Below are 27,222 nucleotides of genomic sequence, written 5' to 3' on the forward strand. Positions count from 1 at the left end.
CACCCAAGGGTATAAAGATTTCAGGAACAGCTTGATCCAGGCATGCACACTATGCTTGCAGAGCTCTCTTCATGACGTTTCTCTGTCTTATCTGCACTGGCTTCATTCTGAGGAAGGCCCTCTCCAAGAAGTGGCAGAGATGGTCACCCAGAGCTCAAGTTCATGTCCTACTTGCCTTTGTGATGCTAGTAGATGATGAACTCCTTTCCTGGACAAAGTGAGGAAAGCCTCCAAGATCGAATCTTATTTGGGCTGGCATGAGTTATTTCCCCAATCCTGAGCCAATCACTGTGTCCTGGAGAGTTGTGGGTCTCCCTCATATGCTCAGGTCACTAGTCTGCTTCTGAACCAGGATGCTCTTGGCTTCACTCAAACTGTATGTACTGAGTGTGGGATCCAAGGGAATTCTTTGTGGGAAAACCAAGGTGATTACTGTGGAAGATTTGGGGGATGGGTGGTGGTAGTCCACAGCCCATGGGTCTTCCTAATAGAGGTCTAATCTCTAGCCATCTAGTAAGTTTTCTTAATGGGAGAAAAGATAATGTGGATTTAGGGTCATCATGCTGTAGTTGATGCATTGCCCTTGACCTGGTTTATCTATGCACTAGTCCACTGACTTCCTTTGTTCACTCAAAGTGGTCCCTCTGCTCCACTACTGTTTATATTTTAAGGAGCTTTACCCATTAATAAAGACCCAAATAGAAAGTATTTCATACTTAGTTCACAGACATTGAACTAAGCAGACATTGTAGAAGAGTGTTCCTGAAAATAGAGTTCCAGGAGGGGTCTCCCCAGTCCCATGTTTCTTCCAGTGTGGTTCCATTACGGAGACTTGTTGGGAATATAGGGACTTACAGACCAGGAGCTGGGAAATCTTTCTTCCTTTCACTTTCTATCTCTGTCAGTTTTTTGAATACCAATAGTGCAATGTACTGAATTTCTTGAGTGGTTATTTTAAAAAATGAAGGAAAACACCTAGGAATGGTCAAAAGCCAAGGGCTCTCTGTGAATTCCGCTTTTGCCAGTTGTCATCTAAAAGGATTTGGGTTCTTTAGCACAGGTCTGAGGTTTTCTGCTAGGAGAGTCTTAAGTCCCAGCTTGACGTTTGGTACACAAGTATCTTATGCACCAAGAGGAGGCACATGAGTGTGTCTGTCTGACGTTACCATCTTTAACGAACATCTTCTGCCTGCCTATGGTTCCCCCGAGGGTGACCTGAAATTATTGAGCAGGTCTCTCTTCCCATCAAGGAAATGACCTATTAACCAGTTATTTACGATGAGCCTGTCTCATCACCAAGAAGGATATGACATTCAGGATTCACACCAGCTACATATGTATTAAGAGCTTAGTCCATGCTGTGCTGGGAATGTGCTTTTGCCATTTTACACACAGTAACTAGTTAATCCTCTCAACCAACCTTTGCTATGGAGGTACTGCTGCTTTTCTCATTGTAACTGAGAAAAAAAGAAAACTTGGAGCAGCTGGATGCCTTGCTCAGTGTCACATGCCCACAAAGTGGCAGAACCATTGTGCTCTCCTCATCTAACAAAGACAGGGCCACACTTTTTCTCTGAGGATAAAGGAACATTTGGTGCCATGGCCCTTAGGGGTCTTTTTGGATTTCTTTAGTAGCAGTTGAAATAACACGAAGCTTAGCATGAAAATTTGGTCAGGGGCTGGGGGTGGGTGGGGGTGTTCTCCCCCACATGTGATCTATTTAACTTGCTATTCAACTTGATATTTAACTTGCTACAGCCCATTTTCCCATAGGCATGATGGGCAATAAACTGACTGTAGGCAAGCAGCATTAAGGGTGATAAACTGCAAGAAGGTTTATCCTCAGGAGAGAATGAAGCCCTATTTAATTGACTTCACTAATATTCTTAGGATCTTGCACTTGCTAGATGTCCAATAAATGTTGAATAAATTAATAAAGGATGATTTTGAAGTCACCAGTGGAAGAACTTCCTCCAAAAGACCGTATGGACCTAGCATTAGGCTACCCAAGAAACTGTGAAAGTTCTGCCTTTAATGGTCAGAAGCTGGGCTGCAGGAATTTCTGGGGTGCCTAGTGGTTCCCAGGAAGGGCTCTTACCAAAATAAGACTTGCAGTCTAGTAGTACAGTTAATAGAGGTCTGAGAATGTGAATGTCCGACTCTAGGTCCTCGGGGGATAACTGTGCTTCTTAGCATCGTGTGCCCTCCCCCATCTCACCTCCTCACCTTAAGAAGAGGGTGACAACCCTGGTGACTTCTTTCCTGTTCCACCCACTCAGCCCAAGGCTGGCTCTCTTGAGGGCCAAAGCTTCTAGGCACAGCGAACTTTCCATAATAGGATCCAACTGCGAATCTGCTATCATTTACAGAGGCTTCTGAGGGAACGACTTCCCTTCCTCTTCATCTGGAGTGGATCTGATGTCATAAAACTGACCGTGAACGTCTGTTACTTGGAAACCTGAAAGAAGGGAGGGGAAGGGCCGTAGGCTGGGGTGGTCAGAGCCCACTGGCCCTTGGAGGCAAGGCGGCCTTCCTGGGAGGTAAGGGTGGGCCCTCTCTACAGACGTCTCAGATTCTTGAAATGCAGTCCAGGAGCAAGAAGAGAGGAGCAAGGAGGAACTCTGGGCTCTGTTTGGCTTCATAGTGATGGGAGATCGCTCCTGTCTGGCCTCTTTTCCACTGTTTGGTTCAACACCAGCAGCGGTTTTTCTCCTTCACACTGTGTGCCTTTAGCACGTGTCTCCATAGTAGCCAAGCGGTATCCAAAATGGTAACCTCTGGGGTGGGGGTCTTCAAATACCTGGAGTGATGCTGCATTTCCCTTAGAATCCTACCAATTCAATCAAAAGATGATTAATTTAAAAACGAACGCAAAAAAGAGAAAAACTATTCAGAAATATGTATTTTTTCATCTATGCCATCAGACACACCTTATGAACTGGCAGAGGGGTTGCTTCTCCTGAGCCTGCAGCAGAGGGCAGGCTTTCCTACATTATAAACATCCCAACAACCAGCATTAAAGGCCCAAGACACAGGAACGTCCAGATGGAGGACAGTCCAGTTTATAAAATGATAGACGCTCTGGGTGACTAACACCAGTGATTTAGGGGGAAAAAAGCTAAAGCTGCTTCCCCTGTTATTAGTGCACTCATCAGCTTTTCCAGAGCAATGCCTTAATGGTTGTTAAATCTGGCAGTGATTCCTACTACCCACATGTATTCCAGCACAAGTAGCTGTGCTTAGCTCCACCCTGCCATGACCTGTGTGTAGCAGGTAGAAGGTTCTGTGTGTCTGCTAAATGGTGCCAGAACATTGAGCCCAAATGTGGAAGCCAATGCTTCTGTTTTCTGGCCAAGGAATATGAAGTAGGTTTGAGATAGGAAGTCGAGATGGGGGACCTATAGACCATAGAGAGCTCTAGCTGCATTTTGGTGAACTGTGTAAGATGCCTTTCCTGTGTCATGAAAGGGTGGATTTTAAAAGCTTTAGAGTAGAGGAATAAGGTTCTAGTCCACACATAGAATGTCCAAGAAAGGGATAAAGAGAAACAAAACCCGGTTTCGCATCTGGTGTGTTGAGAGGTAAGGAGTCCGCTGGTAAATTTATGTCAGACAAAGAATTAGCTTGTATATCACCCCAGCTGGAAACACATATTTGCAGGTGACTGAGTTCTACTTTCCTGTCATTAAAACTCCAGGACCAAGCCCCTGCTGCGCTTTTCTCTAGGACCCTCCCGTCATAGTCCCCAGACTCAAACCAGGTCTTGGGATGATGAAGGTTGCCCGTGATCTCAAGGGAATGTTTTGTCATCTGTCTTCTTTCTCTTCCCCTCCTGCCAGTATGAAGAAGGCAAAAAGCGGAGGAAGCCTAACTACAGTAGCGTTGACCTGTCTGAGGTGGAGTGGGAAGACCGCGATGATGTGGTAAGTGATTTATGTTCAAGCCCGGTGAGGGAGGAGCTCCATTGTAACCCTCCCTGTACCTGGAGGCTGCCCAGGAGCCAGCTGAGAGGCCCACCAGAAGGACACCTGGCCACCAGAGGGATGCAGAGACAATGGGCCCTTGTTCAAGTTTGGAGTTTTATAGCTCTCCTGCCCATAGGTCCACTTGCAAACGGGCCAGCCCCTGTGCCTGCTTTGCACTGTCTTCTAAGACCATCCACTTCTGGGCTCAGGTCCCTTCTGTAGCCCATTGATCCAGACTCTTCCTCAGTGCTATTGGTGGGACCTGCCACCCTCAGGAGAGCCTGGCTAGAGCCTGGCTAAGCAGCTGCACAGTCAGGGGCAAAGTTCACCTGTCAGGATGTCCTTCCAGGGCTTTTCGGAACAACGCCTTTGCTCTTGCTTGGTCGCGCCCTCCTTCTGGGGCCATCCCGGCTTTGCCCACTTCTGGGCCACATGGCAGTAACACATGCTTGGTTCTCACACAGATTCAGCCCTGGGACTGTATCAAAGGCTTTCCTTATGCCCATGATGTAGCCCCGTCAGTCTTCTTGTCCCTTCCTCAGTAAATCAGATTCATTAGACACGCTGTCTTTTGTGAATCCAGGGGGACTGTCCTTAATTAAATCCTCGCTTCCCAGGTGTTCCTGTCTGGACCCTCACTCTTCTCTTTCTCTATGGAGTCTCTATGCCTAGGCTGTATTCCTCTGCCCACACCTCCCTGATTTCTCTGGGGTCCTTTCTTAAGCTTCATCGTTGAGTCAACATTTCCATCCCTTCCTCCATCTTGCTTCCAAAGGGATGTTGAGGGGAACCATTTGAAACCTGCAGGCTGGGATCTCCAGCTTCCAGAAATATGGCTAGCATCACAGTCCTCTTGCTGCTCGCTTTTCCTCTCTTCACATCCTCTGCATCCTGGATGTCTCAGTGAGCATAAATCTCTGAGATTTTTCCTTGACTATAAAATGCAAGAGAACATATCTGTTTTAGAAATTTAACCTAGTTCCTTCTTCATCTGGACTCAGTCTTTTTAAACCCTAGTTTAGACAAAATAACCTTGCTGTTGGATAAGCTCTTCACTCATTCATTCTCTTTTCTCAGTGCCAGTGACCTCATGCCATGTCAGTTCAGTGACCTGGTAGAGTTTTGTATCTTCTTGTTCTTTAAACCTTGGCATCAAGAGTCATGTCCAGCCCCTTTGATTGTGCTACACCTGATGCACATGTCCTACCTTTTCTGCCCGCTCCTGCCGAGGAGCCTGCTAACATAGTCATGAGGAATGCAGTTCAGGCATTAGCCTGCCTGGGTTCAAACCCCACCTCTGCTATTTCCTGGCTGTTTGTCTCAGGCAAGCAAGTATCTTCTCTACACTTCAGTTTTGGTTTTTGTTCTTTTTTTTTTTTTTTCCCTCAGTAAAATGGGTATGATGGCAATAGTACCTACCTCATAGAGCTGCCGTGAATACTAAATGTATCACTATATTGAAAGACGTAAAAGTGTTTACATCGTTGTGTGGATATGGTGAGCATTCTGTGAGTAGTTGCTATTATTAGAATTATTCTCAGCATCATCAATCCTCCAGTAACCTTCTCATTAATGAATGTCAGTTGTTAAACTGTCTCATGAAACTTTAAAGGGCACATTCCATTGTTTTCCTTTCTCTTGCATCTTTACTCTATCAGTTGCTTTATTTTGACTTCCCTGGATCTTTTTGTTTTCTTTTGCAGAATGCTTGAACCTTGTCATCAACATACTTCTCCATCCCTTCATCTTTTACATCTTAATTAATGTGGGAGGCAGACTTGATGCTCGTTCTTACCTGGGAGTCTCCACATCCAGGAAGCAGGTCCTCTGCTAGTTAACACCTTGCTGATACTCCTTCTCCTCCTTTGCAGGTTACCTGAAGAGATTTATTTTATTTTTATTTATTTATTTATTTATTTTGTCTTTTTGCCTTTTTTCTAGAGATGCACCTGTGGCATATGGAAGTTCCCGGGATAGTGGTCTAATCTGAGCTGTAGCCACCGGCCTACACTACATCCACAGCCACAGGAACTCGGGATCTGAGCCGCATCTGCGACCTACACCACAGCTCACAGCAGAGCCGGAACCTTAACCCATTGAGCGAGGCTAGGGATCAAACCAGCAACCTCATGGTTCCCAGTCAGATTTGTTTCCACTGTGCCACAACGGGAACTCCCTGAAGAGATTTATTACTTGGCTCATCTGTACCCTGCTTGTCCAGTCATCACCTATGCCCAAATTAATTTCCCATGAGCTGATATCTCCTTTTACTAACAATGGTTTGATGAATGCTTTCTGTTTCCTTACCCTTTTCTTCCTTTGTCATCGGATTCCTAGCCTGTGTGATGTCCTTCACCTTCATCTGATTCCCAGGACTGGGTTCTGAGTGTCCACCCTCAGAGTTCCCACACCTCCAGCAAGTTTAGTGCTCTTATTCTTCACCAGTTGGCCTCTAGTTGTCTCTCCGGTTTGAGTCTCTTGTCTTATGTCCTTGGGAGCAAAGTAAATTTGAGACATGAATTCCTTCACTACCAATGTGCTTGATTGGAAAAACCTAGGTCACCATTTCTCTCCTAGGAATTTACACTCCCTTGATTGGGAAGTTCTGGAATCTATACAAAGCATCTTTGTGAAGGCTGCACAAGGTCCTGCATGCCCATATGCCCACCAGTGGGGTTTGCATACAAGTAGCAGAGGGCAGACTTTAGGTCAAGATCTGGGAAAGACCAGACAAGCAGAGGGTGCCAAGAAAGAAGCAGCATGAGTCTGCCCAGCTACAGAGAAATTCTTGGAAGGCACATCCCACTTTTCTTGGCAGCGAGGCTCTGGTTGGATTTAATGGTCATGTTTGTTACATAGACCCTGTGTACCTTGCAAAAAAGATGTGAGGTGCTATCTTCATCAAACAAACTGGAGTTTGAATCCTAATATTTTAAGCTCTTGAAAGGGGTGTGACATTAAAGGAAAGCGAGGAGGATGGCAATGAAGATGATGGTGGGTGGTGGCGAGGTGATGATGGGGTACAGCTGACAGCTATTGAATGCTTAGGGCATGCTGCACTCTTCTCATCCAATACCTACTCCAACTTTATGAGATGGGTGTTGTCATTAGTTCTGTTTTGCAAAAAGAGAAAATGAGGCACAGAGAGCTTTAACATCATAAAGCTCTGGCCCCAGAATCTATCTGAACTGTAGTGCTATCTGGCCTCACAAGTGGGTGTTCAATAAATATAATTTATTTCCATTATAATTGAATAAAAAGGACAGGCTAGACTAATCCTCTAAGCATCTGCCTCTAGAAAGCATCAGTGACCCTGGCCTTGGACCCTGCCAGGCCCCATCGCTGATTGTTCTGTGCTACTGGGAATTGGGGGTGGGGTGGCACGGAGGCATGGAGAAGCTTACCTAATCTCTGACTTGCCTGGGGAATGTGAGAGGGGAAGGTCCCAAATGGCTTTAGGCAGGCACCAGAAAGAGGAAAAATGAAAACCATGTCAAAGATAAATCGAGCCGTTCTTAAGAGTTAGAAAGTAGACTTAATTAGGACCAGCTCTCCCCATCCAAAACCACAAAAGTTAAAATGGGAAAATATTTCCAGAAATGCCCATTATGTGTTGTTAAAAAATATCTAGAGTAAAATATATGTTTTATTTTATACATGCCTCCAGCTAAAAATTATGCTTTTACTCTCTCTCACAGAAGATGGGAATGTGAACCCAAATCTCGACAGCCCTGCATCAAATTTAGGTTGCTTGCAAGCACTGCAGTTCTCTATCGGCCAGATCTTATTCAGGCTCCTCAAAGGAGAAAAGAGGGGAAAGAATTAAAAGAAAAAGAAAAAAAAAACAAAAAAACCCAAGCATTGAGGCTGGGAAAGAGCTTTCCTAACAGGCTGTGGCATGTCAGCATTTGCTCCTATTTCATTAAACGGCCTCCCCATCGTCTCCTATTGGTGCCCACGACGGCACATCTTTCATCACTGTGTCTGCTGGCCTTCTCTGAACTCTTGGAAGGGTCACAAGTAATTAGCAGAGATCAGCCTGGGCTGGGGGAAGGGAGGAGGCTCACCATTCCCGGATGGGACCTCCAAAAATCAGATACAGGGCTGCCCTGTTCACTGCCCATCAGTCTCAGCCAGACCTTGCACTGGCCCAGATTTCTCCTAGAGCATTTGAAGATGATTCATGCTATGAAAAGCTAATCCCTGTCTTCCAAATGGTTGGCCTTTAAAAACAAAACCAAAGGAAAAAAAAAAAACAAAAAAAACCAACCCAACAACAACAAAACTACTGTGTAGGAAAATATCTTTAACTTGATTATGTTTTGAAAAATGATTTCTCCATGACAAACCAATACCCTTCTTGAAAATGTAACTTGCCCCCAGAGACATGCTTGCTTCTTGAGTGTTTCAGTGTTTGCTGGGCATTTGTTCTCAGGATTAATCAACATTGCAAAGGCATTTTTTTGGTCATTGTTGCCCAGACGTTTACACGAGTACCCCAAATTGAAGTCGAAGATCATTTATTTATTGTTGTTAACCCCTTTCCCCCTGGACAGAGCATTTGGATGTTTATTCTTCCGAAGCCCCATTTCAGAGGTCTGAGTGCAGTATGCAGACTTACCGCAAAAGTACTCAAGAGTCGGTGGGGAAACATCTCCGCCCCATCACACACAAGCCACCAAATGTGCTCTCAAGCTGGAGGACTGAAGTTGTCCAAGACAGTATGGTAACCCTGGGAAGCGCTAACCCCGATTTTCTTTTATCGTTTTAGTTACGAAATGCCATGGTGAATAGAAAGACGGGGAAGTTTTCCATGGAGGTGAAGAAGACAGTGGACAAAGGGGTATATTTTTCTGAAACATTCTTGCTGCTTAATTTAAAACAAACCACTGTGAAAAATTAGCTTTGAAAGCTCTATCTGGAATAAATATCTTTCGCTGAGATCATTTTTCTCTTGTCTTTACTTATCTCAAACAAGATTCATGTAGTACTGTTAACCTGATCATAGTGTGTCCATTTATTTTTATTTATTTCTGAAAACTTCACCTAGCAGACTAACCATGTTTTCTTTTCTCTACGACTTTTTTTTTTTTTTTCAATCTAGAAACGGGTTTTGGTGATGACAAATGACTACTATTATACAGACATCAAGGGTACTCCTTTCAGGTAGAGCTGACCATAATACATGGACATTCCATCAGACCCATCAGTTGTGTTTGTACAAAACCTGCTGACACTCTCAGAGCTCATCATCTGAAGATAACCAAACACCCTGCCGAAAGGCCGGAAAGAGTGAGGAAGGGGCTTTTCCCAGGCTGCTTTTGTTTTTGTTTTCCAGAAGGGGGAAGATGGTTCAGGCTCACCTAGGAGAACTCACTCAATTTGTCATGGCTTTGCATCTCATTATCAAGCAAATAAGCTTTGGGGATTCCAACTAAGGGTGGAGAGATAAATTCAGAGGGTTATCAGAGTCCTTAACCATCTAACTTGCTGCCTAGTGAGTTCCATTTTGCCTTTTATTTCCATGATCAAAAAACAATCCTTCACACTTGGAGGTAGCACATCCATCCTTACATGTTGTGCTTCCATTTTAATTTCTCTGAGCTGTCCTTCTGTGCTTGTCTGCGTTTGAATCCTGTTATTTCTCTTTGTAACGTCCTGAAAAATGCCTTTGGCCCGTTGCCTGCTTCCATAAGTGTATGTGGCTTTCTAAAGTCTCCCGCTACTAACTTAGTGTGATAATGCTTTTCGTAAAAAGTTATTTTAGTGGGCTTTCTTTATGTTCCTGAACTGGTGCCTCAGAGAGCTCAGAAAAGAAAGAATTTACTGACTATAGATTCATCTTAAAAACAAATATGGCATTGTCGTCATATATGGCCAGGGATCATGGGTGGATTCCCTTTGGTATCAGAGTAGTCGAGGAGTGAAAACAGAAAGGAGCTTAAATTAAGACTATTGAGCGAGTGAGAGTATGGAAAATCTATCAAATGAAGGAGAGAGTTGGGCAAAGAGGCCCCCAACATGATCATGTCGCCACATTCAAGTGCAGTGGAAGTGTTCATTTTTGCCCTTGAGAAGGGGTTAATTTTACCTAGTGCCAAACTGTGGGGTCTGGAAAGACCCATGTGTGGCTGAATGTAGGGCAAGTATATGTCAGGTCATAGTTAAAAGCAGGGCATGTAGCCCTTGCAAGGGCATCCGAGAGAGGGGCTTGCCAGAAGGGCTCCTAGCAGCTTGCCACACCTCTTTAAACACTCACGGAAGCTGCCTATTGCTGCTGCACTTCCAATCAGAAATTACATTGAAGCAGTGGGTGGAACCTAAGAAAGACCAACACCAACTATAATCAGTGAGGTTTTGAAAGTAAATTGTTGAAAAAATGTGTTTATAGAACATTGAATGGAAATGTGAAAATGGAAATAAAAAGTTAGCCCAAAGTCTATTCCAGTTGATATCATGGCTTTCAAAGTCTGCCTTGTTTCTCTGCACAGTTTAGGTGTAGCGCTCTCCAGAGGCCATGGGAAATACTTCTTCCGAGGGAACGTAACCGTTGAAGAAGGTAAGATGCTGCCTTCATCTGTCTTATCCTCAGGGGTGGAATGAAAGCCCTGAATCCAGCCCTTGTGTTAGCTAAAGAATTTACTCCTCTATCCAACCCTTTCTCTAATCCCTGGACATTTGACTCAACTAATTACTGACTTGATGTTACTTAGTGGTCCTAGACTGTTTCAGAATGGTAGGAATCCCAACCAGTGATGACTTTCCTTATGATTTCATTTAGTTATCTTCTGCCTCCATCCACAAATTTGTTGAGGCAACTTACAGGAACTTCCATCTACCAACTGACTTCTTCCCATACATAAAAACCAGACCAAGACAAATACGGATTAGTGTAAAAACTCCAAGCCAGAAAAAGAAAAAGAAAACAAAGGTATGCTAGTCTTAGTCTCCAACACAATTGAGCCACAAATTTCACTTCCGTTTCAAGGCAGCCTGGGTCCAAGGGAAATGTGATCATTTAAGTGATTTATATAAATCAGAAGGAATAAGTAGCACCTTGAGATCCCCAGATCTTCTTGTCTTCATAAAGCACCAGTGCACTGGAAATTCTCAGTAAATAGTAGCAGTTGTTACAGCCCTTTAAACTTTGTTTATTTATTTATTTGGGAGCCAGACCTGTGGCATATGGAAGTCCCCGGGCCAGGGATCAAGCCCTCTGTGCCACGGTGGGAACACCACAGCCCTTTAAACTTTAAAAGCACTAGCACACTCATGCTCTTCTTTTCATCTCCCAACAACCTAGTAGCTCAGAGATGTTCTCTTTCCTAATATCACCAGCCCACAGGGAGGCATGGGGCTGGCCTCTTAAAGCCTGCACTCCCACAGTGTCCTTGAGTAAGTCATTTGCCCAACCTGGGTGTTAGATTTTTCCGTTTTGACTGAGGAGTTGGATAAGACCAGTGCTCTTTGTGGGTATCTTCAGGGAGCATGGCCAAGAGCTGGAAGGTCAGTTAAAAGTCAGGTTTCAGTGACTTAGAACTGGTTATGAATGAGTGTGCTGACCTTCCAGAAGCTGGACTTCCTGGTGGCTCATGCTGATGATGTAGTGGAGAATGAAGAAGGAAATTGGAGATCTCTGAGATGTCAGGTTCTAGAGACAGCCTGCTGGTCCACTACTGAGTGTCCCTGTATTGTTTCACAGGTGTTGGTTTTTGTCTCTCAACCGATTGTGAGGAATTAAGGAACAGGAAGGATAGCGAAGGGGGTCATCATGACCTGGGCAGAGCCCTGAGTGTGCCCACCGCAGACCTAATCAATCACGTGTTCTCTCTTCCCAGAGAAAGGCAAGAGAAAACAGGCAACTCTGTGATTTGGGCAAGAGCTCAACAGGATGTATTCTCAGGGATTCTTTTTTTTTTTTAACTTCTTTAATGTTCTGACCCCATGAACCATGTGTGGCTCTATGGATGTCACTGCTTTTGAAGACAGAAAATTCACATCTAAGCCGTCTGAGATCAAACTGAGGTTTAGCTCATGGTTAGAACAGTAGAAGGAGAGGTTATCAATGGATTATTTGCCTCTTTTGTGTTCGTTTCCTTAGTGAGTCCTCAATATCTGGGCCTGCCCCTCCCTCTCTCTTTTCTCTTTCTCTCTCCCTCCTTTCCTTCTCCTACCCCCTCCCCACACACATTTCTTCATTTCTTTAGTTGCTTTCATCTTCTGTTAGGCTAAGAGCTCACACAGAGAGAATTTCAGAGTTAGCTGCCCCAGCTATGCAAGAAATTAGTTTTGAGTTCCCAGCAAGGGGAGATTGTCTGGTTATCTATACACATGAGGTCAGATCCTCTTCTCTCTGTTGCTTCTCTGTAAATAAGAGGGTTACAATCCTGCCAACTTTGTGAGTGACAGAACCTGAGAAAGCTGCTTCCCCTGGGCTACCTAGTACAGGGGCTTGTCATCTGATGGCCGTGGTGTGATTACCGTTCTGCTCTGTTTTGAAGAAAGGAGTTTCTTAGGAATGGCAACCACGCTTCTGAAGGAGCTCCCATGCAGTCCCATCCATTCTGAATGCAGTCCCACAGAATGTAGGAATTTTCAACCTGCTTTGCCAGTGGCAGGTATTACAAAGATGGTGAACAGGCTGCTTTTGCTCAAAATGTAAGGAGTTGCTACTGAGGTTGAATGTACGGGCTGTAGTTCTACCTGCTGAAATTATTTCCCTTCTGAATCTCCCGGACACTTTATTTTTTTGTATATATTGTACACAGTAATTGTCAATAAATTGAAGCTTATGTCATTATGGCCAGCATTATCAATCAATAGTAGATGTGATTTTGTCCAAAATCAGAGCTGTGAGAGAGAATAATCATAATTCCTTAAAGGTCTAGGAACTTAGTAGAGGAAGCAATCAAAAAGATCTTGCCTTCAGGGTCTGATCAACGGTCCAATGAAATATAGGCAGAGAGGGCTTTGTAGATGAAGGTCAGTGAGAACAGAAACTAGAAAAACAGATAGAATTGATGTCATTAATATTCCAAGAAGGTGAGATCCCAGCTCAAAGCCTCTGCACCTGTTACTCCTGCCACGAGCACTGTCTTCTCAGTTACTACATGGCTCTCCCCTCACCTCCTCCAGGTCTTTGCTTAAAGTCACTGTCACTGTGAAGCATCCCTGACTCCCAGGTTAACAAGGACACTTTACCTCATCTCTCCCCATCTCTTGTTACCCCTTCTCCTGGCTTCATTCACTCTCTTTTACTTCTTAGCCCTCACTACTGATAGGCTGTGTATTTTAATTTTATTTATGCATCTCTTTTCTGCCACTACAAAGTATTTTATATTATTTTTTTGGCTTTTTTTGGTCTTTTCCAGGGCCTCACCTGTGGATCATGGAGGTTCCCAGGCTAAGGGCCTATTCAGAGCTGAAGCTGTCAGCCTAAATCACAGCTCACCGCAACGCCAGATCCTTAACCCGCTGAGTGAGGCCAGGGATCAAACCCACAACCACATGGTTCCTAGTTGGATTCATTAACCATTGAACCACGATGGGAACTCCATAATTCAGACTTTTTTTTTTTGGTCTTTTTTGTCTTTTTCTAGGGCCACACCCACAGCATATGGAGATTCCCAGGCTAGGGGTCTAATCAGAGCTGTAGCTGCCATCCGACGCCACAGCCACAGCAACACGGGATCCGAGCCATGTCTGTGACCTACACCACAGCTCACAGCAACACTGGATCCTTAACCCACTGAGCAAGGCCAGGGATCAAACTCGTAACCTCATAGTTCCTAGGTGGATTTCTTAACCCCTGAGCCATGATGGGAACTCCATGAGGGCACCAGTGATTTTTGTTTTGGTTGCTGCTATATTCTCAGGGCTGAGAATAGTACCTGACACATGGTTGATGCCCAGTAAATATATGGAAGGAAGAATAGGAGGAAAGAAGGAAGGGAGAGAGGGAAGGAGGGAGAGAGAAAGGGAGGAAAGGATGGATGGATGCAGAGATTGTCCTAGGGACTAATCACTATCCCATTCAACCCTCTCATGTGGTCTGTGAGTTAGACACTATCACCTGCACCTTCTGACTGGTGTAACACAAAGTGTTGAGGTGGCATTCCCAATATCATTCAACCAGTAGGAGCTGGAGCCAGGATATGGCCACCGGGGACGTATAGGATGATAGTCTTTCTAATTTATTCCCTACTTCCTATAAAATCAAGCAGGCGTTTGTAATGGTAGGTCTGGTACTTTACAATTTATTTTACACATTTGTATTTGAGGAGAAAACTGAAATCCTTAGTGTACTAAGACACTGTTGGTCACTTGGGAACCTGACTTTCTCAATCATTGGAGTTCCTGAAGTTGTCACGCAGAAGTGTGTGCCTTCTGATGACTCATCAAAATGACATCACATGAAGAATCAAGGAAAGAATGATTTCACAGAGTCAGGGTGTCTCAAGCATTCTATACAAAATCCCCAATTCCCTAAGAGCTTCAGTTCTTCTAGCTACCTTTCCAGACTGATGACTCATTATACTTAGGATCCTGTAACAACTAGCAATTTTTGCTGGTCAAAAAGCAGTTGAGTGTTGGCAGTCTCATATCATTCAACCTATAATTTCACCCTCACAACCACCTGTCAGTTAGGGACCATTATTATTCCTGTTTTGCACATGTAGAAACTGACATTAAGAAAAGTAAAGCAACCTTCTTATATCACAGGAGTTTAGTGGCCCACCCAAGATCTTAACTCAGACTGTACGGGACTTTAAACTCGGTATCTCTACCATCTTGCCAAGCTTCTCTCCTAGGACTAACTGGTGTATCATTTATATCAGAGAGTTAAGGTTTTCCTAGGGCACTCAGCCGGGGGAAGTTTCAGTGGTGGCTGAGTGAGGTGCAAGTGGGGGAAGGTTCTGCCAGAGAAAATAACTTGTTTCCTACATGCAGAGTCCCTTTTCCTAGGCACATATCTTTGGAGTTAATGTCTACCTTACTCCCCCTATCCACATCACGTCACTGCCCTAGAACACTTGAAGCACATGAGAGGATGAGGGGGTCAGTGCCCTACACAGATGGTACTTACTCATGATGCCCTTCTCCTTGACCTCCAGGGCTACATGACTTAGAACATCCCGACGTGTCCTTGGCAGACGAATGGTAAGAATGGAACAATCCTTCCTCCGCATTGGTCTTCATTGCACTCTTTGATTTTGAGTTACCAGTAGTCCGTTGCCCAGTTCCCCTAGTTCATTGGCAAAGGCACATGATGCTATAAATAGATACATGTTCTTGTTTTGGGCCATGTCATGTTCCTAGGTCCTACTGCAACACTGACCTACACCCAGAGCACCGTCATCTGTCTCAACTCGAAGCTATTAAACTCTATCTCAAAGGCAAAGAACCTCTGCTCCAATGTGAGTGTGATTTCAGATGCACATGTGTGTGCATGTGGCTGTTGGGGGAGGGGGTGTGAACTGAAAACCATACTTCCTTTCACTTTTCAAGGGAAGCTTTGCTTTGTCAGAGATGCTCAGGCACATTATATACAGTCAAATTTTCTGCTTCCTGTAGCAACAGGAGAAGGAATGTGGGTTACTACAAGTCATGCAGACTCCTCAATCCCAATGTAACCCTTTGTGTTAGATTTGTCCCCATACTGAACCATTTGGTCATGTACCTGAGTAGGATGAAAATGTTACAACTGGGAAGGGACTATCACTGTCTGCTGTTTTATTTTATAAATGTGAAACAAGGGCTGGAAATAGTACTTGTCTCATCCAAGGTCATAATTTAGGTTTCCTGGTTCTCTCCAGAATGGGCTTGCCACTGTGACATATTGTCTCTTGAGGTGTCTATTCTGGTGCTTTCCCTCCTACAAGTGCCCTCTGAGGGAGCTCAGTGAGTCAGAAATGGCCAGTAGCAGGTGCAGGGAGGGTAGGGAGAGAACAGCAGCAGGCCTGATGCTCACCAAGTGCAAGACCAGTCCCTGGACAAATGTAAATTAGTTCCAGCAGCTAAAGTTTGGGCATGGGCGTTGGGGGAAAGGGGGGCAATCAATCCACCGGAACTGAGCCTGGTCCCTACTCCTAACAGATTCAGTGACATGAAGTATTCTTTACATATATTATCTTATAGAATAACCACATTGCCCTATGAGAGGTGTAAGGAAGTTTCCATATGTCAACCACATCTTCATGGATTGGATGTACTTTTCGAGAAATGCTCTAGTAGAGAAAGGAACAGAGAGACATCATATGAGCCCAATTTTTCATTTTTCTTTGACTTTTTGAAAGACATTTAAAAAACAAAAGTAGAGAGATGATATAAAAAAAGCACTTACGTTTACTACCAAACTTTGTCAAATTTTAATATTTTGCCATATTTGCTTCAGGTACTTTTTAAGGAACAAAACAGATCATGTTGAACATCCTGAGTGCCCCTATGCTGTCCCATTCTGCTCCCAGAGAGAATTTTCATCCTGTATTTGTTCATCATCCCCATGCATTTTACACTATACATATGCCATGTGTGTGTATGTATCTTCATAAATAGTGTGTATCATTTTCATTATTTTTATAATAAGATTTATAGATATGGTAAAATATGGCATAAGATATATTATTCCAAAACTCATGTTTCACTCATTATATGTTATCTTTTTGAGATTTGGGTTGATCATTTAGTGCATTTGTAGCCTCCCACTGTATAACTACATCTCAGTTTATCCATTGTCTCTTTGAGGATGAGTTTTTTTTAGTTTTTGCTTTTACAACAAAGCTCCACTGTCTTCTTGGCCACCAGCCAAGGTGAGAACAGGCCCACTGTAGATGATAAAGCTATGGGGCTTTAGGATATCTCTGCTAGACTCATGATAGCCTCCTCTTCCACAGAGCTTTCTCAAGAATCCCTTTGGATTAGGACAGATACCCTCCTTTAAAGTGGAAAAAAAATCCTCTTCAATGGAAGAAATCACAAAATTAGAGTCCCAGGAGTAATTAAGCATCATACCCCTTTCCCTTCTTACAACCACCTGAGATCAGGGCCCTGAAGAACTGCAGATTTTGATAGATGACAGAAATGGGGATGAAAAGAGCAAACTTTCTGAGGATCTAACCTCCAGATCCCAGAGTTGGCACACTGGTCCATGGCATGAACTACTCCGTGGGGAGAGAAAGCAGAAAACTACAGGATAACCATTTACTATCCTCTCATCCACATGCTTTGGGGGGGTTGGTCTCTGTATTGCCAGTTATCAGGTGTCAGAAATGTTTTGTATTTTCAGCTGGTGGGAGGTTAACACATAAAGCAGTGTACCGTATGAGAAAGAAGTTTGCAGATACTGCAAAATGAATGCCGTGTACCTCATGCTACAATGTGGGGTCCAGCCAAAGCCATCTTCTCCAGTCTCTCCCTCCCAACAGGTGATAAAGAATTGATACAGGAAGTCCTTTTTGATGCTGTGGTGAGTGCTCCCATTGAAGCCTATTGGACCAGCCTTGCCCTCAACAAATCTGAGTAAGTGGTTGCACGTGTCCCCCTTTCATGGCCATTTCCCCACAAGCCGTCCGAAATATGGTTATGGTTTAAAGAACTAAACTGTTTTAGGAGCCTGGTGTTAAAGTTCTTTAATTTTCCCCAAAGCTCCAAACCACAAGAGCTAGAGCAGATTAGCGGCTCTGGCTTGGATGGCAAGCTCCTGGGTTTGACATGTAATTTGTTTGAGTTTTAACATTACATGAAATTTGGTATGCTGAGGTAGGGTGACACTTTTGAGAGAGAGGGAGGCGGAAGGAGTATTTTGCTTCCTGCCCTGCAATGTCTCCCTCTACTTCACAGTCTGGAGGGAACTTGGGACCTGGGCCAGGCTAGGTCGTGAGGAGGATGGGGAAGTGAGAGCTCTATTTCATTAGGGTGTCAGATATAACCCTGTGGCTTATTTCTGAAGTGGAGGGTGTAGGGGGAGGAGGGCATGCAAGGGTATTTGTTGTCAAAGACTAGGGTGAGAATTGCCTCAGTAGCTTATTATTATTATTGTCATCATCATTATTACTTTTTTAAGTAGGCTATTAACAATTAAGAATAAGAAAAAAATACCTTTTTTTCTTATACCCTCACATTGTACATTCTCTCCTTTTCTATTCTTTATTAGCTCCTTTCCTTCTTTTATCTTCTCTTTCGTATATTCTATCAGGTGTGTCATTCATTCTGTTCTCATTTTCATTCTTTTAGTTATCAAATGTTGATTGTGTGTCTGTTATGTGCTAGACACTGGGCTAAATATTGGTAAAATGGAGGTAACTTAGTCAAACATAACCCTCCCCAGCATGGTACCTGTGCTGCATGAGTAAGAACTGTGATAACTGTTTGAAGGAAAATTAGACATGCAGGCTGTAACAAGACGTAGAGTGGAGGTAGAAGACAGGGAAGGCTTTTCTGAGTAGGAACTAGTTTCCGGGGAACTGGAATGGCATGTGCCAAGGCATCGTTGAGGAATTTAAAGAAGGCCAATAGAGCTGCAGTGTAGAGGGCAGGCTGGAAGATATTGGGAGAAAAGGCCACATTGGGTCCAGGTGGTTCAGAACCTTGGGAATCAGGTTAAGGATTTTGGGTTTTTCACCCAGAATATTGGAAAAACATTGAAAAATTTTAAGAAGGAGATTTTAAGATTTTAGGAAGGATGTGATCAGATTTGCATTTTTAAAAACAATCCCTTTACTTCTGTGTGGAGAAAAGAGTGTAATGGGGGTAAGAAAAATAGTAAAGTCTCCTACAACATTTCAATGGATTGCCACTTGGACCAAGGCAGTGGCAGTGGGCACAAGAGAAGAGATGTACTTGTAGCATGCTTCGGAAGTAAGACTCCCGGGACTTGGTGATGGGTTCACCATGTGACAGGAGGGAGGCTGAGCTGTCAAGGATCATTCTCAGGTTTATGATGTGAATACCTTGGTAGATGGTGGTGCCATTCCCTAAGACGAGACCTTGAAGGAAGAGCAGATTTGGGACCAGACATGGCCAGAATTCTTCTCTAGACATTTTAAGGTTAAAATGACTCCCAGGAATAGATGCAAGGTAGGTAGTTTAATACATGAGTCTGGAGTCCCAAAGATATAACCGCTGTCATTATATTTGGGAGTATGTTTGGGCTGCTTTCATGGTTGGATCTTACTCCCTGAGAGCTTTGGAAAGAGTCAAAACTTTTCCTGTGATTATATTGCCTAGTGGATGTGGAAATGTTTCTTTTAGGTTCTGATGAAACTCAAAATCCTGTGCACAGATTGCTGATTCACCCCTAACAGATGCTAAAGATTTCCAAAATGGTAGCTTGCTTTGTAGTCCACATCTGTAACTGATTGGGCAGCCTAACTTTCCAATTTGGTGTAGGCTACGAGTAGAAACAAATGCATAGTGTTGGTTTTGATTTACCCCTTAAATACTTGAAGATAGTATTGACCACTTTGACAGCCATCAGAGATCAAGTAACTAAATGACCTTACATTGAATATGACATGGATAAAGCTTTGAATCAAATTGCTACTAACATACAGGGCAGGGACACAAACTCAAGAATCAGTCACTATTCTCTTCATATTCTCATTTTAGAGTAAAATTATGTATTTGTGGAGAAAGACCACTTTTTTTTTTGAAGAAGGATGCATTGTGAATACCCCAAAGAACATGTTCAGACATATAAAATTTGCCTTGAAAGTTAAAAAAAAATCTTTAGTGAATTTTCAAATGTTTTCTCTTCTAAGGCCATCCTTAGATATCCTATGCATGACACCCTACAGGGCTATTTGCAGAAGTCATTTTTTTCACTCATCCCTTTGCGATAGTAAGGGTGAGGATAAGCCTGTGATTTGGTAGAAGTTACTAGTTGGTGTCCCCAGAATGGTGTAGAATTCAGATCCTAGACATTTCCAGGCTGTGGGATGCTATAAACTTGATTCAGTAGCTCAGGTGCTTGTTTTTGCTAAACAGCCCTAATGGTTCAGGACAAAGAGTAGACTTGGTAGCATTAGTGCAAAAGTCTAGATCTAAGGATTTTTTCCCCTCTCCTTAAAATTGTCCTGCTCTTTCTGAACTTGCACCCAGAACCTTGAGATAAAGTGTGCTTACTTAGCATTGAAAGTGTATATTCTCATGCTACTTTTTTTTCATCATGGACCTCTTAGTTTTTCTGGCAAGAATTACCATGAAAACTTTTGTAAGGAATAAGTTTGCATGTGTGTGTGTGTTTCTATAATTTCTTCTAAAATTTCAAGTTTCGAAACTATTATTTCACAAAATATTCAATGAGTCTTAAAATGCAAAATTCATTATCTGCGTACTTTCTGACAGAATCCCCCTGACATCTGCCGCTCTGTTTTCAGGAATTCCGACAAGGGTGTGGAGGTAGCCTTCCTTGGCACTCGCACGGGCCTCTCAAGAATCAACCTGTTTGTTGGAGCTGAGCAGCTCACCAACCAGTGAGTAGGAGCACCCCTCTTCAGGGGCTCAGGGAGCTCCTGAAATGGGACACTGAAAGGGATGCTTATATCATTCCTTGATTCCACCAGTGGTAGAAACAAAATAAATTCGGGCCTCCCCAGGCCTATTGACGTTTTTCCTCTCAGTTCTACCTCTGGGGCCCCAGCGTATGTGTTCACCTGCCTGTTGTTGGCTCTCTACACTTCTGTGTTCTTTACTCTTGTTGGCTTCTGTCCACTGTCCTGGTCATCTCAGGACTCTGGAGATAGTGTGGCTGCTGGCAGAGCAGCCAGAGGGAGGACTTATTCATCTCCTGACAAATGGCTGGAGGGCATTCAGCTGTCCTACAGCTCAGCTGAGGAGTTCCTGCCTGTGTTTCAAGTCTCCTATTTGTTTGTGTACATTTTAGCAAGCCTCTGTGCCTCAGTGTGAAACCAAGGGCCTGCAGAGCCCCAGACCCAGGACCAGTCATTCTGGCCGCCCTTGGGTTTGACAGAGTCTCCTCTTCCTTCCAAAGAGACCCACATGGACAGTGGGCAGAGTGTCACCGAGTTCAGTACCTGAATGCCCTTTAAAGTCCTGCTCAGCCCCTGTGTTGTGTCTTCTTTTTTTTTTTTGGCCATGACATTAGGGGCTTGATGTGGAATTTCAGTTCCCAGACCAGGGATCGAACTCAAGTCACAGTAGTGAAAGCACCATGTCCTAACCATTCGATCACCAGGGAACTCCCACACCCCCTGCCCCTGTGTCTTCAGAAAAGCACAGGGTCTTAACTCTTCAAGCTCCTGTTTAACCAGAGCAGGTATGAGCCTGGGAAATCTTTCCTGACCCTGTTAATAAGTTTTCTCAATTCCTTTTCTCTGAGGTAGGAGATGTTATTAGGCCAGGGATGAATGGAACCTGAGATTCAGAGTTTGCAAAGTATGTGTATGTGATTCCAGAGGTTTACCATGGAACTTCTCAAACCTTGACCTTCAGGGTACCTTGGGGGGACAAATATCAAGTCACGGGGTGGCTGTTGACTTGAGAGGAATTGGTCCATCAGGAGCCCACTGAGGAGACACTCCTGTCCCATTAAGCCCACCTCGGCAATGATCTTGCATCTCTTAGATGAGGCCCTGACATCAACCATAAGATCTTATAAGACCAAGTCTTCTCTTAGATTTTTGGATGTCTTGTGAACAGACTTTTAATTCCCATCTTAGAACTTTTTCCTTCTCAGCTTCTCAAACTCATCATTTATAAAGTTGACTATACTTATGGCTGGATTCTTTTCAAGCCCGCTTTAGCCCTTTGTCCCTGAACAGTTACTTTACCAGGAGGCAAGTTCCCATGAAGGACTAAAAGTGTCATTGTCAGGATACACATCACCTTCTCCTCTTAGGATCCAGAGAACCAAAGGGAGACACAGGAATAGACTTTGTAATCCTCAGAGAAAAAGGCTATTATATGTTTTGAGATTAATAAAACAAACACAAGAAAAGTGCTAACATCAAAACATACTGCCTTGCTAGTCTGATATCCAGGTGATTTTGATGGATTTGAAAGACAGTAGGACTATGATCAAGACTACTAGGATGTGTACCTGGCTTACCTCACTCATTACATCTGAAAAATGAGGTAATCCTCTCCCTGAGTTGCTATGAGAATTAGAAAACTTATGGATGTAAAACTACTTTGGGGACCCAAAAATACCTACAACTCTGGGTTCTGTTCACTGTGGCATTACTGTGGCCCAGAGTGAATACTCATTGGATATCTGGGTGGATGAAATCATTCTGTCTTCAGGAAACTCCAGTCACTGAGGCCTATAGAGGCACCTTGACTTCCATTGTCTTAGAGTCTTGTCCTGCCTACATTCTCCTTTCAAATGGTATCTGTTGAGACCCAACTATTTTGATGACTCTATTAGCCAGGGCTAAAAAAATATTTTAGAATTTCTATTTTTTTTTTTAACTGAACATACAGGAAAGAGTTCAAAATATTGTGGAGAGGTCTGGATGATATAAAGTTCTTATCCTAGAGCTAACATATGCTATCATCAGCCTCCTACACTGAGGTTCCATTCTGCCTCCACCACCTGCTTTTGGAAGCAGATCCATTATAGTTAATGGCCTCTGTAATCTGCCACCATCCCCAATATTAACAGTGCTTTCCATGCTTTCAATATCGCCTTTTGGATCACATGTAGCACACATATAGCCTCCAGTGATGTCAGCCTCCACAGTGTGGTTACTGCTCTCCCCCTAAGTCCTAAATCAGTTCCAAGTCTAAGAGATGCTCACCTCACAGCTTCCATTTGAACCACAGGGAGTGAAAGAACCCTCTGGGCTTTAAGAATCCCATATATTTGTGTGAACCATTTTCAGTTTACATAGCCCTTTCACACATGCTGTTATGTAATTCTGATAGTATCAGCTAAGTGTGATATTATTACTCCCATGTTGTAGATAAATAAATGGGGCTCACAGACTCAGTAACTAAACCAAGTAACTCATCCAAGGTCATTCAGCTCTGCCTAAAACCTAGACCTGTCTCACCCAATGCCACAATGGCTTCTAGTATCCAACAGCAGGAGCAGTCCTGTTTGGCTGAAGGGTAAGAGGGGAAGGGAAGAAGAAGCAAGGATCCCTACATGGACCCAGTTTACCTCCTTTATATAATCTTTTTTTCTTTCTTTTTTTTTTTGGGCGGGGAGGCTCTTTAGGGCCACATCTGGCACATATGGAAGTTCTCAGAATAGGGGTCAAATCGGAGCTATAGCTGCTGACCTACACCACAGCTCACAGCAATGCTGAATCTTTAACCCACTGAACTGGGTCTGGGATCAAACCTGCTTCCTCATGGATACCAGTTGGTTTCATTACTGCTGTGCCACAACGGGAACTCTTTCCTTTACATTTTTTCTAAGAGTAAGATTTTCTTAAGATGTTGATCCTACCAAGGATATGTATCTATGCATATGGATTTTAAGGCAAGACAAAATCTGACTACCCTTTGGTCTTCTGATATGATTTCTGGAGGCTTCGTCTGTTTGCTTCGGATGCTAAGACAATTAGCTCAGTAGATATACTAGGAAAAATCATTTCACCCACTGGGAGTCTGACTGCTAGGGCTCTACAAGATATTTCTGGGGTGCACAGTGTTACACATGTCCTCTCTGTACTGAGAAAGGCAGGTCCAGTTCTAAAAGCCAACACTGTGTTTATCCAATAAAAGCCTTTGGGATGCACCAGTGTCTGGCTTTTCCTTGCTGCATGGTGCCATGCTCCTTTTCTTCTTTTCCATCTCAAGGGACTTCTTGAAAGCTGGAGACAAGGAGAACATCTTTAATGCAGACCATTTCCCTCTCTGGTACCGAAGAGCTGCTGAGCAGATTCCAGGGAGCTTCGTCTACTCGATCCCATTCAGCACAGGTGAGTGCCCTTGTTGGAGGCTAGCTCTGTCCCTTTGGCCTTCTGGCCTGGGTATTGCTTGCAGAGAATGGAGATGTGGCCTGGATGCTAAAGGGAACCAAATTCAGCTAAATATTGGCCAAGCCCTGAACCAGTGACCAATTCCGTAAGCGTTGCAGCCCCAAATAAAATGAAGCTTTTGCTTAACCAGACTATGCACAGAGCGTATCAGGAAGCAGAACTGTTATTTTGTACCACATGGCATTTGAATACAAACTTCTCAATCGATTTTAAAAAATATTATCATGGCCCTACTTAGAGAAAATTCACGTAGCCATAACACCCTTTGCCTGAGCCTCCAGCAAGTAACATTACTTTGGAGGCTGACAGTCCCCCATTAGAACTGATTTAAATTATCACGCAAGAGTAAGGATTAAGATGTTGTGTAGCCTTGTGCTCTCCTGACAGGGAGCTGCAGTGACCAATGAGAGGCATGTAGACAATGATTCTTCCAGTCCTAAGGTTTTATGATATAAAAAAAACTAAGGTTACCTCCCCCTAAAAGAGAACTGAACACTGCCTTAATTCAACAGGTTTAGAAGCAAAAAAAAAAAAAAAAACAAACAAAAAAAACCACTGGAGAGGCTTTCAATTGTCCTTGACTTTTTCTTGTCTCATGAATCTGATTTTATTGGTGCTCATTCTGTGCAAGGCTCTGTACTGAGCATTGTAGAAACTTCAGAGATGAATAAGACAGAATTCTATAATCTTGGATTGCTTGGGGCAGTTCATTATATACTTATGTTTTATATTAGGGCCTTTCGTATTAATCTCTTATAAACATTCCCAAGTTAACCCCAATTGAAGCTCTCTAATGCTTAGTGTCAAAATCCCTCCTTAAGTTTGGGCACTTACTCATTTCCATGAATGAAAACATCTTTAGAAAGAAGGCTTGCAAAATTTGCAGAAGACATGTTGATAAGAACTGTGTAATAATTAGTTGAATGCACTCATTAGGAAGATGGTCCCTTATTAATGATGATATTCAAGGAAAGGCCAAATGTTATTGTAGAAATTCCCTTGTTAGGTAGGATTCTAGAGATTATTGATTAGGTTTCTTTAAGGACTGAGATTCTTAGAGACTGTGCTCCTTTGCTGACAGGTCTGTGTGTACCCATACCCATACACATGTATGTATTCTCCAGTATAAATTTGCAGGTGACTCAGGCTCTGTCTTTCTTTCTTTTTTTTTTTTTTTTTCGTTTTTTTGTCTTTTTAGGGCAGCGCCCACGGCATATGGAGGTTTCCAGGCCAGGCATCGAATCAGAGCTGCAGCCGCCAACCCACACCAGAGCCACAGCAATGCCAGATTCAAGCTGAGTCTGCGACCTACACCACAGCTCATGGCAACGCCGGATCCCCCACCCTCAGAGCGAGGCCAGGGATCAAACCTGCAACCTCATGGTTCCTAGTCAGATTCATTTCCACTGCACCACAATGGGAACTCCAGGATCTTTATGTTTATCTACGTCACTTTTATTACTGAAAAGAGCAAATAAAAGTTGTGTTTTGTATTCTGCTGCAAATATTAAAAATAATGTCTTTTTTTAAATCGTGAAGTCTCATGATACTTTCTTTTTCATAATCCTCTGGAGAAAAAAAATAGAATTTAGCTTGCTAGATCTGGACTGGAACCATCAAATTATCCAGAAGGGCTTTTTCCCAAAACTGCATGGGGAGGAGGAGCTACAGATAATAAGAACACCCTGTAACAGTGCTGTGTGTATGTGTCCTTGTGTGTGGTGGCCCCTCATGTTGGTTGGCTTTGATAGTATTCATCATTTTTCCCACAAAGAATTATGTCTGGAAAAAATTTTTGATTAAGGCTGTTGTCTAATTGATTTTTGGCAAGTGGGCTTTTTGCTGAACTTTCAATGAAATCACATAATAAAAAGGAATTTACCTTGGTCATGATAAAGTTATGGATGACATAATATCTTAGAAGATTTCATGGCCCCTTTAGATTTTGGGAAAATGTTAAAATTCACCAAGTGTAAGTGTCGCTGTTGAGCTCTCTCTCGTTTTTCCCTAGTGTATTGAATACCTGTACACACTGGAAAAGAAGCTGGTTTTTATTATGGCAGAGATTCAGGCAAGAAGAAAATTCTTAATTGCTTTGGTCATAAGTGTATTCAAATTCAGACCTGCCTTCCTTCTCGCTGCTTTTAAATTCAATTGGATTCCATTCAACTCACATTCATTGAACCTTTTATAAGACAGACACTGGACTAACAATTAATAACTATGGGCATTAGGAATTTGTATTCAGTGTCTTTTAATTCATGGGTATTAGAACCATTGTTAATAATTAAAAATCTCTGTACTAATACCACATTGTTACTATATTAGTAAGAGTTTGGGATAAGGATTGCATTCCAGCTCTATGATTTTTGCTCAGAAAAACTGGGCTTCAAATTAGAATTTTATAGATCAGTAAAGTTTTAACCAACAAATCAGGGCTAAAATTTCCAACTCATTTTATTTAAAATTTTTTTTTTTTTGTCTTTTTAGGGCCACATCCATAGCATATGGAAGTTCCCAGGCTAGGGGTTGAATCGGAGCTACAGCTGCCGACCTATGCCACAGCCAGAGCAATGCCAGATCTGAGCCACCTCTGTGACCTACACCATAGCTCACTGCAACACTGGATCCTTAAACCATTGAGCAAGGCCAGGGATCGAACCTGAGTCCTCATGGTTACTAGTCAGGATCATTAACCCCTGAGCCACGACAGGAACTCCTCTAACTCATTTTAAAATAGTGTTAAAACTTTATCTCAAGCAGCTGTCTGTGGCTATATTTAGAAAGGTAATATAAATATGATAATGGACACAGGTAAACACTACAATTAGTAACCACACATTTTTAAAACTGTGGTCCCTCCATGGTTGTTAATAATTTTGATGTGAAGAGGCTGGATATTCCCCAGTGTGGGTGGTCATAACTCAGTGGATTGATCCCTTCAGCTGAAAGGATCACCCACCTGGCACCTATGGCCTAACAGGGTGGACCAGCTCTGGGTTCTGCGAAGTAACAGTCTGCAGAACTGGTGACTGCCAACCAGTACCATAGCTCTCTTAACATGAGTGCTATGACACTCCTCATTTTTGTCACCATGTTTCTTTTTCTTCCCCCTCCTATAGGAACAGTCAACAAAAGCAATGTGGTGACAGCAAGTACCTCCATCCAGCTCCTAGATGAGCGGAAATCTCCTGTGGTGGCAGGTAAATGACAGATTTCAGTAGATGAATATAAAGGAAGCCTGGTGTCCACTGATCTGATCAGTCAACTACTTCTCTGTATCAGAAAGTTGGTTTCAGAAAGGTAGA

At 43.2% G+C, this 27,222-nt stretch overlaps 1 protein-coding gene across 3 annotated transcripts in view; it reads left to right on the forward strand.

The window, feature by feature from the left end:
- CACNA2D3 (calcium voltage-gated channel auxiliary subunit alpha2delta 3) overlaps positions 1-27,222 on the forward strand; it is a 795,368-nt gene that overhangs the window by 602,890 nt on the left and 165,256 nt on the right. For all 3 annotated transcript variants that reach the window (XM_047777080.1, XM_047777060.1, XM_047777070.1), the window contains exons 17-26: positions 3,840-3,923; positions 8,737-8,808; positions 9,070-9,131; positions 10,457-10,524; positions 15,080-15,125; positions 15,285-15,382; positions 17,390-17,483; positions 20,342-20,437; positions 23,733-23,854; positions 27,037-27,117. In XM_047777080.1, the coding sequence (XP_047633036.1) occupies positions 3,840-3,923; positions 8,737-8,808; positions 9,070-9,131; positions 10,457-10,524; positions 15,080-15,125; positions 15,285-15,382; positions 17,390-17,483; positions 20,342-20,437; positions 23,733-23,854; positions 27,037-27,117 (823 nt within the window). The remainder of the gene's footprint in view (positions 1-3,839; positions 3,924-8,736; positions 8,809-9,069; positions 9,132-10,456; positions 10,525-15,079; positions 15,126-15,284; positions 15,383-17,389; positions 17,484-20,341; positions 20,438-23,732; positions 23,855-27,036; positions 27,118-27,222) is intronic.

The sequence above is a fragment of the Phacochoerus africanus genome, chromosome 1 (genome assembly GCF_016906955.1).
Source record: "Phacochoerus africanus isolate WHEZ1 chromosome 1, ROS_Pafr_v1, whole genome shotgun sequence".
Lineage (NCBI taxonomy): Eukaryota > Metazoa > Chordata > Mammalia > Artiodactyla > Suidae > Phacochoerus > Phacochoerus africanus.